The sequence below is a fragment of the Bombyx mori genome, chromosome 25 (assembly GCF_030269925.1).
Source record: "Bombyx mori chromosome 25, ASM3026992v2".
Lineage (NCBI taxonomy): Eukaryota > Metazoa > Arthropoda > Insecta > Lepidoptera > Bombycidae > Bombyx > Bombyx mori.
The window spans coordinates 4,821,683-4,838,353 of NC_085131.1; the positions used below are offsets into that span (position 1 = coordinate 4,821,683).

Sequence of the window (16,671 nt, forward strand, 5' to 3'; positions counted from 1 at the left end):
GTCCATACCTCTCGAGTTACAGTCATATCGTGATAAATTCCTTCTTTGCAAGGTGATGAAGTGAATCATAAACATCGAGCTCCTTAAGTATCTTGAGGATCGCCAGCTGATCAGTGATCGGCAGTACGGAAAGGCGATCTTCTTGTATGCCTCATACATAGACAGCCTGAAGCCTTGGGAAGCAAGGGCGAAGCTATGAGCCTAACATCAAAACGACAAATAAAATAGTTGGCTTTAGAAAATATCTAGTTTTGAGGTTCTACGAATATCTCTATATTTTGAATTTATCTTGTGTCCAATGTCATATATACCGCGTCCCTTAATCACAAAAATTATTACTCTAGAAATATATATTGACAAAGAAAAAGTAGAGCCAGGGTAAATAAAATGCCAATATATAATATTATATTATGTATATCACGGCTTTTACAGTAGTATTCTCATGTAGAAAAAATCCAGTTCTGAGTTCAATAAATTAAAACATACTGACAATTTAATAAATAATTTTACATCCAAATATATTAAAGTTTAACGGAAAGTTGTTAATCACCTGACCACTATTAGTATTGCTAAATACAAAAGATAGAAAAGGTAAAAGAAAAAAAAATGGTAAATGGAAAACAAAATTTAAGTTCTCTTTAATGTATAAGATAACTTTACTAATAATTTTTTGCTATTCTTAACATTAAGCCTTTTAAATGTAAAGTAGAAATCACGTAATTAACAACTGCCTTGTAAATTCATCCTCGTTTTATCTCAGTATTAGTAGGAGCAAAATATATAATATAAAGCATTTTATCCTTTCAACGAACTAATAATAATAATGTCAATTCTGATACGCGTGGTTTTAAACTAAGTTTATGTTCACTAACACGTTTAGCGATGATCACAGATTGAGGATTATAAAAGCAGAATCAGAACAGACCGTGCTATGGAGGATAATTTAACAATTCGAAACTTGCAATAGTGATTACTGAGTAATTTAGATTTCTTATAGCTTATCGGCTAACTTATCACTATCAGCACTCCGGCCGCTAACGCACGGCACATTCCAGTTTCACGCATTGCTTTTCGATCCATATCAATACCAAAATTTAAATTAACAATAAAAATATCAATTGTACCTAAGATCTTCTCCAATTCAATACGCATTGTGTATTCGTACTCAATTTGAATATATATATATCAGAGACCATTTCCTTTCACACTATCTACTGGCTCAACGTAATAGTGGTCTTTTACCAACACGAAGCTGACGAGCGGCGTCTCGCTCCCACTCTTCTTACCGTTACTTACATTAACGAACATACATATTGTGATCAATAATAAAAATATAATGATACAAATACATTAATTACTACATTTCGATTATTGTGTGACATAAATATTTACAAAGCGCATTAGGAGGGCCGAAACAGTTAGGCAAGGCGGACTCCTAAACGAGAAATTAGATGCCGCGTGTGCCACCACGACCGCGGCCGCACTACACTTAACTTACATAATTTAAACATAGCGCACTTCTAACACTTTATTAACTAAAACGTCTCAAGGATAAAACATCGCCGCCAGGATAGCCAAACGAATGCCCCAACAAATAATACAGTATATCGTCGTCAATAGATAAAATTTACAGTTTATATCGATGAATGTTCAGCCGTCCTGACAGCGAGTCGCCATTCAGATTGTAAATAAATGGGAATAATAAAGTTTCCGGTGATAACAAAATAATTATAAAACATCGACGATTATCCAAACTAGTCGATATTACGTACCTCACTACCAGTTAATTTTACAAAATGAATAGCATTATTCTAAACGTGATATCTTGATCTAACGGTACGATTACAATTTGGGAATGCAACGATACTACTACTCGATGAAACAAAGTTTTAAGTACCGACGATTACAAAATTTACTACACATAGAGACAGCGACAACGTTCGAAACGCGATTACGAATATAGACAAACGGCCGGACAGATCGGCGACTTCCCGTAGGAACGTACATCTAGGAAGTTTTAGGTAATAAAAAATAGTAGTGCGGGTTGCGGCGGCGACATCAGTTGACCATCAGCGTGTGCGACTCCATGGGTGCGGCCGAGTCGTACAGCGTGTCCGTGTCCTGCGTGGGCTCGCCCTGCAGCTGGCACTGGTTCGAGAGCGTGCCCGCGCCGCAGTCGCAGAAGAACCTTCGACAGACAACATAAACTTTATACTAAATCGTGCAACGTACGTTTGTGGGTATGTGTGGGTACGTTTGGTTTGAAGGGTGGGGCAGCCGTTGTAACTATACTTGAGACCTTAGAACTTATATCTCAAGGTGGGTGGCGCATTTAAGTTGTAGATGTCTATGGGCTCCAGTAACCACTTAACACCAGGTGGGCTGTGAGCTCGTCCATCAATCTAAGCAATAAAAAAATATATATTTTCAAAAATATTGATCACAAGAACTCATAGACTGAACAATGTAAACGAGACTTTAACAGATGAGATAAAAGTCTCGATTATGTTTGTATGATTCCTTCAGGGCAGAAATAGGCAAAATGGTTATGCTTTTTTTTTTATTAGTTAGTTGAGTGGAGTGAGCTCAAGCAATGAAAAAATAAAATAAAAAAACTTTATACTAAACCGTACAATGTATTTAAGGTATCTCGAAAATTACTTCAGTTTTCTATCCCAATAGATTTATTTATTGGTGCCAAGACCTTTTGTGAGTCCGCACAGGTAGGTACCACCACCCTACCTGTTTCTGCCGTGAAGCAGTAACGCGTTTGGGTTTGAAGGGTGGAGCAGCTGTTGTAACTATACTGAGATCTGAGATCTCGTATCTCAAAGTGGATGGGGTCAAAAATAAAACTGAAATATATGAATTATTTTATTCATGAAATGGTCGTTTTTTTTTTGTTATTGTATCCCCTTCTTTTTTCTTTGAATTTACTCTTAAAAACTAATACTTTACGTAGATTTGTATGTATGTATAGACCTATAGATAGACTTACCTGTCATGACGAATAAATTCGACGTCATGACCGGAATGGCACGTTTTGATGCAGTTCACGCAGATTGCATTGCGGTCTGTCGTATTGCACGTCTGGCACCTAAATAAATATACAAAATAAGTTGACACAGCTTAAAGGACTGATATCTACGGCAACTACGGCAACAAAAAAAAAAGTATCAGTGTCGTAACGGTTGTTTTATTCGAAAAATCTGTATTACCACCCATATCATATGTCTTTAAGAGGAATATCTTCATCATTTTCGAAAGTCCCTATATTAAATTCTAGATCCAAACCGGCGCTGGTGAGTACCATTAGTTATTTCTGTCGCGAAGTAATCTAAATATTCTGCTTTAAAATGTCGAACAGCTGTTGTACTAATGCACGAGACATTTCGGTCTAATCTAAGATGCGGAATCTAAGAAGCAGCATTCAAATTGAGTTGTAAGATTGTCTGGCTATTTTAACTACTAAAAATTGCTAACTTACATTGAATTATGGAAAATGATGTTTATATTATAACTGATAGACACAGCTCGATTGCATTTAATGCTCATGAACTATTATATAATTTAGTGACCTACAAGAAAGAGTTTAATGAAAAATTCATCCAGAGACCATGATTTTTCTTACCTATAGAAATCGTGCATCGGAAAGGAAGTATAAGAAGAGATTTTGTAGAGACACTGTCCACCGCCGACAGCCTTTTCAACGGCGTCTTGGTTGCTGAATATCTTATTTCCCCTAACTAAAGGAGTAACGCCAGAAGCCAGACACAGGCCTGCAAATAACAAAAAAACAATTTTATATCAGTCTTATTAATATTTAATGATATTCTTTTAAGATATATTTTATGTCAATTGAACAATATTTTAACTGTAATGGTAATTATTACAGAACTAGCTGACCCGGCAGACTTCGTAGTGCCTCAAACGATAAATAAAAGTCCTAAGCTTTTGTATAAAATAAACTTAAAACAAACAAAAACAAAATTGCTATTTTTATTTAATTCAGAACATTTTCATTTTTATCTACCTTTTAAACCTTTTCTTGACTTCCACAAATAATTCAAGATCAAAATTAGCCAAATCAGTCCAGCCGTTCTCAAATTTTAGCGAGACTAACGAACAGCAATTCATTAATATATATATATAATATAGATAGAAAAACCTCAATTGGGCTAAAACATTTTCTACTAACACACAAGTTCGAAATAACAACATTCAGTCAGTTTACAGAATAATGCACCCCATTCAATGGAAAGCATTTCCTTTCATATTTTCTCTACTGAACTACATCTAATTCGCTTCAACTATTTTGAAAATTTCTTGCACATTTCACATGGCAAGAGCGCAAACTTATAATGTATAAGAAAGCCCATTTACAACTTCTCAAAGGACAAAGCATTAAGTATACAAGAATATAAAAGAAGTTACCTCCGAATCTGTTATTAAATATCTGATTATGTTCTAGGGTGGCGGTTGCATTATTAGTAATCTCGACACCGGCGGCCAGTCCGTCAAAGATTCTGTTCCGACGTAATACTGGATGGCTCTGCGTTGAGATCAGGACGCCTGCTTGCGCGTTGTGAAATATGTCATTCTCTTCTAACACTCCCTGTAAACAAATAGCTTATTTTTGTAAGATACTACTACTTCATAACTAGGATATACAGCAAATTTGTTGTTAAATATGTAATATTTAATTGTAATGACAATAAAAATAAAATTTTAATTTTGTATGAGTGAACGAGCTCACGTTAAATAGTAACCAAAGCCAATTAATTAATCACCAACTATGGAGGAAATTTCAATATAATTACTGACACCCACAACAAACAGGAGAAAATGATGGTGTTTAACTGTTTCGTGTTTGCCTATTTATAGATAGATATTAGATATTATGTATGTTTATACATACATAGACGATTAGATTAAAGCTAAGTACTAAGTTACCAGTTGTAAAGATTGTAAGATCAGAAACAGATCAATATCTATTAGGTTATTTTAAGGTTAAGTCTGCTGATGGTTGGGATTTTTATATTTATTGCTGCAAACTGTTATACTTCAAATTTGTGTTTGATTAATTGATTAAAATCAATTCAATCAAGGGATATGTTATTGAAAACAATAACGCCCTTCCATCATTTGCTTTTTTATTTTATTTAAAGGACAAAATGTCTAATTTATTACAACTGAATCTAAATTTGTCTGATTAAGATTCAATTCATGATGCTAAAATCAGATTTTAATCTTGAATATTCTACAAAAATTATGTATCTCGTTTTTAAAATTTACAAAACATAAACTAAATTCTCTATTAATAATCTCACCTTCCCACCATTAAAAATACAAATGCCCCCGTCACGTCCGTCGAAGATCTTATTCCTCTTGAGCGTTGGGTTTGAATCAGTCTTAATCCATACACCGGCCATCGCATTATCGAATATCTCGTTCTGCTCCAACAATCCGAGGCCCCCGTTGTATACAAGTACACCACCATTCTGACCACCCCAAATTTTGTTTCCTCTGATAACAGGGTTGCTGCCTGTCCTAATCTGAACTCCAGAGTATAGGTGGTTGAATATGTCATTGTCTTCTAACTTGCCGTGACCATTGTCATAGAAGTATACACCAACCTAGTAATGAAGTGGTTATATAAAATAGATCAACTGTTCTTATATTTCCACATATTATTTTCACAAAAAAAAAACAATTACACTAAACAATAACAGGTTTATTTTATATTAGAGTAGAGAATACTGTCCTGTCTGTGACTCACTTAATTTCTGTGATCCATATTTTGTTGAACATATGCTATAATAACTATTACAAACAACCATAATAACAAATTGAACTTAATTGGATTCAAACTACCTGTGTATTCATTAATGTATATAAGTATTTTTATTGAAATAAATACAACGTATGGGTATGAACTTGCACTCATTCTTAAATCATATACAAATTTATTCTTCAGCACAACACAACTTTTGGTATAGTAAATATCCCCAGAATTCTAAATACTTCTTACACTGAAGGTAATTTTATTTTTAAAACTATTTAATGGGTATGTTTTAAGTTATTTTATGTATTCCATTTTATAGATTGTTGACAGCGGTGGTAAGATGCCTAAAACATTCATGACTTACTCCAGCAACATTTTTGAAAATGTAAAATTTAGTTTTACTACATGATGGTATTCTTTTAATGTGGAACTTTATCATGAACATGTTATGTACATATTTATATAGATACATTAGTACCTGGTGCTACATTTTAATTTTAGCATAAATACATCACTAACTATGAAATACACCTGACATCTTACATGTCAGAGCAAGGACTTTTGTAATAATATTGTAGTGAAGCCAAAGCACTATATAACGCAAATAATCAGACCTGTTTTCCTGAATGTATACGGTTGCGGCGCAGAACAGGTGTGGAACCAGTAGTTATCCAAACACCAGCTAATGTGTTGGCATAAACTTCATTCTCTTCAATGAGTCCTTGACCTTTTTCATGTACATATATACCTCCATGCTGCCCGTGATGAATCTTATTATGTCTCACAATAGGATCACTGTTTGTGCGTATCTGGAATAATTCATTATTGTATTATAACATGTTGAGTATTCTTGTCAGTGTATAACTTAAAAGTTAAATTAATTAATTTAAGTGTCAAGAAGATTCAAAATTAAAACATCTAATGAGCTCACCTGTATACCAGCAAGAGCATTTCCATATATATTATTATGTTCAATGAGACCTCGTCCTTCGCCAAATATGTACACGCCTCCTTGATGCCCATTATATATTTCATTACGCCGTATGGTGGGGTTGCTGTTGGACGTTATCCATACGCCGGCAAAGTTATTCGAATGTATCTTGTTATCAATAAATTGGCCTAAACCAGATTCGTGCACATAAATACCACCAGTTTGACCGTGGTGGATCTCGCAGTGCACTACGGTGGGGTTCGCGCCGGCCTTAACTTCGAAACCGGCGATTCTATTGTTGTGAATATCGTTGGCTTCAAAGTAACCCTGTAAATGTTATTTTTTATATACTATAATGGCACATATGGCACATTATTAACTTATGAGTAATAACTTATTTAGTCAACATTTTGAGCACACATGAAAAACTGAAAAGCCTTATAAAATGGTCCTTACCAATCCATTCTCGAACGTAAATATACCGACGTCACGTCCGTGATGTATATGGTTACGACGCATAATAGGGTTGGCAAAATTTTTGACCCATATGCCAGCAAGGGCGTTTCTTGAGATTTCATTATCCTGATAAGCGCCTTGCGCGTAGTCTGTGACATAGAGACCAACGTTCTCGCAGTCACTAATGTCACAGTGCTTGATTACGGGATTCGCGCCGGCACCGCTAACGCACACTGCTGCACCCACTGGAGAACACGATTCATTTTTTATATTTTTATAGTCACAAACTAATTCCCAAAATAGATTTCTTAATCACAATGTACTAACCAACACTAGCGCTCCTGATAATACAGTGATCAATTGTGGGTGAACAGTTATCTGAGACCTCGAGACAGAAGTGCTTATGATGCTGCATGGTACTTGTTGCATCCGGTGAGAACTTGAGCGTCATGTGTCCGGCATAAGCCCGAGTCGCTCCCTCCGCAAACGTCAGCGTCGATTCCGCTTCACGCTCAAGTACTACAGACTCCGCTACATTGCCCGTCGCACAACCTAAAAGTTTAAATTTGACTCACTGAATTTAAATTGTAATGGATTCGAGTTATAACATGAATACTAGCGGTAGTTTGTCTTGTCAGAAGTAGAATAGATTTCCAAAAGATTTAGGCTTGCATTTGAAGAACAATTTTCATCATTCTACAAGGAATGCATTAAGCAATTGACACATGCTAATTCAATTCATGTTGTCTATTGTGTTATTATTGTGGTTATTGTCAACTGTTTAACATCACATCTTTACTTAAACCGATACATTTTAGGTATTGATTTATGGTCAAATTTAACAAAATTATAATAGTCTTCTCCTCTAAATTGTGACTGTCCTGGAATGTATTTGCAAGACCTCGCATGTAATCTATTGTCTTATGATGGTATAATGACAAGACCACCTCAAAATGGACGCAAATAAATAAAAACACACTTGTCAATTTTGTAGTTTTTATTATTGCATAGATGGGTGGATGAGCTCACAGCCCAACTGGTGTTAAGTGGTTACTGGAGCCCATAGATAATAGATATAAGTAAGTTTCAGTTAGTTAAAACAGCTGCCCCACCCTTCAAACCGAAACGCATTACTGTTTCATGGCTCAAATAGGCAGGGTGGTGATATCCATGCCGACTCACAAAATGTCCTACCACCAGTTTAACAAGTATGCAAATAGTCAATAAGGTATAGGAAGCTTGTAACTCACCAATAAGCTGCACATCAGAATCAATAGCAAGACATTCCTCTTGATAGAGTCCAGCGTGTATGAAGACTAGCGCCGGTTGGTGGGTTGGTTGCGGGCGGCGACACGTACAAGCGCCAGTGGGGTTGCACGAGCACACGTTACTGTTGCTGGTGTTGGTTGTGCTTGCGGCACTACTGCTAGAGCTGCTCGTGGTGGGGCCCGCGGTATTCGTACTAGCGGTTACACTGCTGCCTGTCCGCTCCTCCACGAATTCCAGTGCAGTCTGTTTTAAATAATTTCAGTTCATTTATTTTTAAGTTTTCCTTTTATTTGCATTAGATAGGTTATTGAACTCAACGCTCAACTAGTGTTAAGTTACCAAATCTCTTAGAAATCATTTTTTTTTGTGGTTGAGGGACTATTAGTGGTCTGGAGGCCTCTTTCCTCCAATTTCACCAGGGCAGGTGGGCGAGCAAAGGCTCAGCCAAGACGGGTGGGATTTGCTACCAGCTGCCTGAACGCCTCCAAAAGCGACCTAACAACTCAAGAGAGCTGCTACGCGAATAAATCTACTACCGAGTCTGAATCGCGACCCGCTAGAAAGATCCGGCGAGAAGCTCAGCGGGTTGTTGTTTAGGTTAGGTTACACGTCGAACTCTTTATTACCGAATTCGTCCAGTACCGTTACCGGAATCCCTAAGCCTACTCCTAGTGTTAGAGCTAAAGGTGTCTAATGCAAATGTTTTTGGATCTAACAGACCCGTAAGGACGTCTCTAGGGCGTCAACGGTGATTGGCTCCTTCGTGATCAAGATTTGGGGAGTAGTCTAGAAATCACAATGTGAATGCCGTCCCGACCCTACCTTGAAACATGAGATCGAATTCCCTTTTTTGTGTTATATGACGGCTCCCAAATACTTGAAACTAGAACGAATGAAGGATTTGCTGTCCTACCGTATGTATCTACACGCGTGGACTTATAATAGTCGCGGTAATCGACTAAATTCACATTTTTTTACAAATTTGTGTTTACAAATAGTTATTTACTCCTTCATTGTAGAAGTTATTCGTTAACTGTTATGTCACCACTTCCTTGAACAAAAATTGGATTTCGACCAGATGAAATTTTGCAAAGATATATTACAACCTAGATCATTATTATGTTATTTTTTATTACACTATGTATTTTGATACATTGACAGACTTAATGCCCAAAATTAGGCAAAGAAAATCATGGTATTATGATAAGAATGGATATCCTATGCCCAACTTTGTATTATTGTAAATGATATTACTGAGTGCTACTGAGTATATTTGTTATAATAAATGAGTGTTCACTGGTGCATAAGTTTGCGTACCAACAGATATACAAATCAACTGGTCAGTTATGGAGGAGAGCGGACGAGTTCCATAAGCTCTTATTTTTCGCCAGAAATTGTATTGGAGATGAAAGCACGGGACACATCTAATTTCAAATACATTATAATTCATTAATTAAAACTTCTAATGATTTGTTTTTTCCTTCAACAGCAGGATGTTAACTGTTCTATTTACTATAAGTTTTGTACAATTAGCTTTGGAAATTATGTGATAAGTGTTTAAAATTAAACTCACCCTGATTGTATTAAAATGCCTGATACGCGAATCCTTCTTTAGACGAAAACTAGGGCGGACGTGTATGCCATAGTAGAGCTGACGAAAGCTCTCCTTCCATGGGTTGTCTGCGTCGCACTCATCAGGCGCTACAAACTCAAACTGGCACGGTGCTGGGTGCATCAGTGGAGTGTCATACTCAAACACAGACTGATATAAACTTTTCCTAAACGAAAACATGCACTCATTTAGAAAATTTTGAAGTCAAAGTCTTTAAAAGCATTACTGTGAAACTATGTAAATTAATTTTTTCAGAGCATAAACAGGCATGGTGGAACCAACACTTTCACATTGTCCTATCAAAATCAAATACTATAAGATATATTTTTATCAAATGCATATTCTTAAGCTGTTTGTATCAGTTTATCTAGGTCATCATTATTGTAAACAGATGCTATAAACATAGATAACCCAAATAAATATAACATGTAGTTTTTTGTTCAAAATATTTACTGTCAACTACAGTGAGTTATATCTGTAGATTCTGCTATAATTTATTGTTTTGTTTACAATAAAACAATGTTTGGTGTCACATGATAGTATAAAGTATAAAGTTTTTTTTTTGCCATCAATCTTCAAGCAAAAGACTCAATTGTTTTATAAAATTTCTTCCAATATGGTAAAAACAAACTATTTAGTTTTCCAGTGGAACTTACCATAGTTCAGTATCATTCGCGATTGTATTAAATCTCTTGCAGACTTGAGCGACACGGCACAGGTCGCGTTCAGTCAAGTATGACAGGATACAGAGCAACACTTCATCCGGCAGCTCATACTGCAAGTACTGCGAGACATTGCACACGTCCACGCCTTGAGAGAGTGATCTGTGACCATAAATAAAACATTTTGAAAGATCTTTTTTCTAAGCTATTCAATGAAACTGAAAGTCTTTTATCCTGTGCTTTTACAAGTCAATCTGGATAAGTCAATTTAAATACCTACAGTGATAAATTAGTTTTGAGAATGAGTGCGTAAGCAGTGTCGTGTCAGCTCATACTACCTATCTCTTTCCGTTGATGTCATAAAAGGTGTCCAAGGATTCTCCATGCTGAAGCATTTACTAGTACTACAATCACCTTTGAAGTCAGCTGGCCTAAAGGATAAGACAACCAGTGCATTTGTACCTAGTGATGCATCAGTGTTCGAATCTGGTAGGCCGGTGCTAATTTTTCTAATGAAATACGAATTAAACAAAAGTTCACGATTGACTTCCATGTTGAAGGAATAACATTATAATTTGCGTAATTACTGGTGGTAGGACCTCTTGGGAGTCCGCATGGGTAGGTACCACCACTCCGCCTATTTCCGCCGTGAAGCAGTAATGCGTTTCGGTTCGAAGGGTGGGGTAGCCGTTGTAACTATACTGAGACCTTAGAACTTGTATCTCGAGGTGGGTGGCGCATTTACGTTGTCGATGTCTATGGGCTCCAGTAACCACTTAACACCAGGTGGGCTGTGAGCTCGTCCATCCCTCTAAGGAATAAAAAAAAATAAAAAAAATAAAAACAGTAATTAGGCACTAATGGCAGGGTGTATTTTATGGCGACACAGGTAGGTATCACTATCCTGCTTATTTTTGCCATCATGGGCGCTGTTTTGAAGGATGGGACAACCATTACCAAATACTATTGAGACCACAATCGCACCGCATGTCTTCAGGTTGTCACGACGGTTGTGTGCCACATGAGTCACATTGTTTTTCAACTTTATAAAGCATAATAATATGGTTCCTAATAAATTGCTTTTTTTTTTCATTGCAGTAGAGATGATCAATAATTTTAAAATGGCGAATATACCAAAAAGGTTTAATAAGTGGCAGTGAGTTGATTCAACAAATAAACGCATCACATACATATTTTTATGAGTCACAAATATTTTAGCAAAATTTTAAGTTTTCTATTTTTATTAAAACTGCTTTTTTGGATTAAGCTCGTATTTCTTTATTACCACTATTGCTAACGTTTCGAAAACTTTAATTTTCGTGGTTATGGATGACTATCATTTATTGTTTTAAACTTTTTTTTAGCATGAAATATTCTTCTTCTTCTTTGGGGTTGGCACAGCGATTTTTTTATTCCATTTGCTTCTATCAGCCCATCACATTCACACACTCCATCCACGTCTTCTTCGGTCGACCTCTTCCTCCTCTACCTTGCACTACAATTTCCATATATCTCCTAGTCACATGCATTTCATGTCTACGCATCACATGTCCATACTACGCTAACCGTCCGTTCTTTAATTTGTCAATCACGGGGCTACTTTCACACTTCCTCTGATATACTCATTCCTTCTTAACATTCGCATTTCGGTCGCATGCACTCTCCTCTTTCATGGTTTACTTTCCTTGCACGACAGGTCTAATGATTGTTTTGTAAATTTTCCCTTTCAGCCTAAGGGTCATTCTCGGATCGCATGCTGTTGCAGAGACCTGTCGCCATTTCACCCAACTAACGTTTATTAGGCATGAAAGAATAACGTCTTCGTTAATTAGTTATAGAAGAGTAAATAAATATAAAAAAAAACCTTACTCCAAATAAGGAACCTATACTTTTTTAAATGGTTTGGTATACTTTCTGCTAGCTACTGTTTCTTAAAAAATATGATGATTTCATCTATATTTATATGATACTAGCGGACCCGACAGACGTTGTTCGGCATACACAAAATGACGATGAAATAATGAAATAAATTAATGAATGCATACACAAAAATTCATTCAAGTCGATCCAGCCATTTAGAAGGTGTTCAGTGACATACAGTAGAATTATATATATATATATATATATATATATATATATAAAGATTAATTAGTTGGTAAAATTGTAATAGCAATAGTTGATTCAAAATTCATTTATTACTAAAATCTATATATATAAAATTAAATTGCTGTTCGTTAGTCTTGCTAAAACTCGAGAATGACTGGACCGATTTGGCTAATTTTGGTCTTGAATTATTTGTGGAAGTCCAGAAAAGGTTTAAAAGGTACATAAATATGCAAATCCTTGGAATTAAATAAAAATAATTTTGTTTTTCCTTTGATGTGTCCCTCGTCGAACAGATTCTTTTTGTTTGTTTTAAGTTTATTTTATACAAAAGTTTAGGTCTTTTATCGATAGAGGCACTACGAAGTTTGCCGGGTCAGCTAGTCTTCATTAAATAATGAGAAATAATAAAAATTTTAGTTTATCAAATCTTCTACTTTAAGGCACAACTGTAAAGTGAAAGTTGAGTCAGGACTTATGTAAAATCAACAATCTAAATTACATACAAATTGTTTATTATTATGTTAATTGTAGAGTTTTTTAAAAACAATGTTTCTAAGAGATAACAAAAATTTAAACAAATATGTTCATTTTGTGAACAGAACAGTGTGTTATTTGTGGTAAGTGTAATTTATGTGGATTTTATTGTAAATGGCTTACATTTTGCTTGTAAATAATTTACAAATACCTTATAGTATTATTTAGTAATGTTTTCTTTACTCACGTTCTAGGTCTCTTCCTGGCCGGCAATGAGCAAGCACCTGAAGGTCCGGGCTCGTGATAAGCTGGTGGCGACTTACGGCGCAGGTCGTAAGGGCTATGATGGCCGGCGGTGGTGGCGGGTGCAGCAGCAGGTACGGGTGGTGCTCCGCCCCCACCGCTTGGGCCAGCACACGCGGCCGTCGCCGCCATCGCACTGCCCGTGACGTTGTTGGGTATTGGAACTGACTCACATGGTTCACCTGAAAATAGTCATTGGATCTGTTTATATGACTAATTTTTTTATTAATCATTGACTATGGTTTGTAAGCCTAAAGGAAAAATATTCATGTACTAATTAATTGTATCAAAAGTTATTCTACTTGATTGAAATTATTTGTCAGTTTTTTTGTATATAACATTAGTGCAATATTCTTCACTTGAAAAAAATATGGATTTTACTCTAACCACAATTTAACTCCAAACACATTAACATGAATATCAATGTCAAATAAATCTGCTAAATCCTGATAAAGTAAGCTTGTTGTCATGAACAAACAAATTACTTATATTTAACAATTCTGTAATGTAGCTTTATGTAAAAAAATTTAAATTCCTTATTAGGGAAAATATTCATCACTTAAATATTGATAGTTTTGTTTAATATAAATTTATAAATCACTACTGTCCTTTTAAAGTTTCGTAACTAGAAATATTTATATTTTAGAAGTAGTATGCTTTAATTGAACTAAAATTTAACTTCAGTAATGTTTCATAGGAAATGTTCAATATTTATTTCTTAAGTCCTTTAATTACTTACTTCCTGTATTGATTAATAGTTTTTCTAATGAATTCTTATTGTAAAGGTCATCAATGTATAGCAGGCAGACTACTCATAGTCTTACTAGCTGTACTATAATCATTTATAAGACCAAATACTAAGTGATAGTGATTAGATTTTGATAATTGTAAACATGAACATTTTGTACTATTTCTTGTTTATTATACCTTTCTTAATAGGTTTGTTCTTCCTTCCTTTCCTTCTTGTACTTTTGTTCCGTGCTTTCGGCATTTTGTATGCCTTTTGTCAATTTTTAATGTGTAATTTAAAATTTATATAAAAGGAGACTACATCGAAAACCATTTTTTGCAGTTGGGTTATGATAATTTTGGTGTATCATTATGGCTTGCCACTGAAATGATCACCTAAATTTAAGAAAATTGATCAAAATGATTAATGTTTGTAAAGTGAGTACAAATGAAAAGTATCTTATTAGAATGAAATAGCTATCTTTGCACTATTTTTATGAATGGATAAAATTAGGAACATATGTAAATTAGTAATAAAGTTAAAATTTCAGATTATTCTTGAGTAATAACCTCACAGATACATGCCTTCATTTAGAAAGTAGTATTTGATTTGTTGCTAAAAATACAACCCTATCCTTGTATTGCATTATGAATATGTGAAACATAATAACTTTACATTTTAAATTAACTTTACCCCACGTTTTTTATATAGCTAGCTCAATATCTAATTAGTAACACTAATACATCTTATTTTCATTTATATTTACTTTCTTTGATTGATTCAATTACATTATCAATTGTGATAAAATCTTACAAAGCCTATTTATTACTGCAATCAAAATTGTGATATGTAAACACGCTTAACCATATTAAACCATTTCATATAGTAATTTTGACCAACATCTAACTTTGTATAGATAAACTTTTCGTAATAAATAACACATTGAGTTATGTTCCCACAGAATTTATAAATCTATTGTAAGTACTGCTTTTATTATTCATATAACATTTAATGTTAAATACCAAAGCAATACGAAGTGAAAATTAATTGTACTGCGTTAGGCTTCAGCGAAATTGCAATAGTTTCGTAATGCAAATCGAACACGCTCCGAAGATTTAAGCATGTACAAAACAGCTGTTTCATCATACGTTAAATATTTTTCATCTTGTAAATCAATATCTATAATGCGCAAAATGTCACCGAAATGCGCAGCTAATACTATCATGAAAATGGTTAGTAATGGAACTAACGATTAACACATCAATAATCTTAACAGGAACAACGATCGACGGCACTCAACTATTTCGAATTGAATAGCGTTTTCACTTGATTTTTTCACTTCACAAACAGTCCAGAATGTTGTTTTATTTCCTTTTATATAAAGCAAATACCTTTAAATATGGAAATATTCGATTACTATTGACATTTGACCACGGCGAGAACGACAATATAAAAGCTTTAGCTAAGTCTGGGCGACTTCGGTCGACCCGGATTACTTACTCGATTGTGTCCTAGAAGGTAGTGGTATTCGATGACCGCCTTTTCTCCGCGATCTACGTACGTAAGAACGCGAAGACGAAAACGAGGCACTAGGCATTATTTCTTTTATCACTTATATTCACTAAAATTCAGGTCTAAACAAAGGAGACACCCGCACCAACACCGTCGGCCATTTTCTGTTTAGATTAGATCGAGTAGACGAAACGGGAAATGTAGATTAAGCACCATTAGCAGAACTAGGGAGACGCAAAAAACGGTTTTCAGAATAAAACAGTAAGCACTACAATAAAATTTATTGTATATTTCTATTTGAAATCATTATTTCGTTATTATTCTCAATAAATTCACACCACCCTCAAGCAACGGGCCGATTCTCAGCAAATATGGCGGATCTCGGGAGTCAATATGGCGACGACGTTTACAGCGACACCTATAACAAAACTTTTCGAGCTGTAATGTTCAGAGTATTCAGACGTTCGAGCCGGTCCAGTGAATTTCTGGCTGACAATATTTGCTGACCTATTGTATTGAAACCACTTTATTTATAATAATAATAATAATCATTTTTACTCAATTTTCAGATTACCTGCATCATTAGCTGCTAGACAAATTAAGATAATGTGATAAATATGTTGACGAGTAGGCTTATCAATGAGAGTCCAACCTCTAATCTCCATATTCTCTAACCTCGAATCTTAACTGACGGTAGGGCCTCTCGTAAGCACGCACAGGCAGATAGATACCACCACTCGCTTATTTTATAACTTGTGATAGGGTGTCCTGTGAGCTCGCATGGGTAGGTGGGTACCACCACCCTGCCTATTTCTATCGTGAAGCAGTAAT

General features: G+C 35.2%; 1 protein-coding gene across 2 annotated transcripts; it reads right to left on the reverse strand.

Moving 5' to 3' along the window:
* Positions 1-396: 396 nt before the first annotated feature.
* Positions 397-16,459, reverse strand: LOC101742532 (F-box only protein 11). 2 transcript variants are annotated; one of them, XM_062676067.1, is made up of 16 exons: positions 16,415-16,459; positions 15,579-16,258; positions 14,526-14,710; positions 13,543-13,780; positions 10,710-10,877; positions 10,015-10,219; positions 8,423-8,684; positions 7,500-7,724; positions 7,173-7,417; positions 6,717-7,043; positions 6,400-6,594; positions 5,331-5,636; positions 4,435-4,615; positions 3,632-3,779; positions 2,999-3,097; positions 397-2,188 (listed from the first exon to the last, which is right to left on the reverse strand). In XM_062676067.1, exons 3-16 carry the CDS (start codon positions 14,587-14,589, stop codon positions 2,059-2,061), a joined length of 2,793 nt encoding a protein of 930 aa, XP_062532051.1. In that variant the 5' UTR covers positions 14,590-14,710; positions 15,579-16,258; positions 16,415-16,459; the 3' UTR covers positions 397-2,058. The 2 variants fall into 2 exon arrangements, with proteins under 2 accessions (XP_062532051.1, XP_004924574.1); XM_004924517.5 differs by lacking the exon at positions 14,526-14,710 and having other exon boundaries at positions 15,829-16,445.
* Between the last annotated feature and the right edge of the window lie 212 nt (positions 16,460-16,671).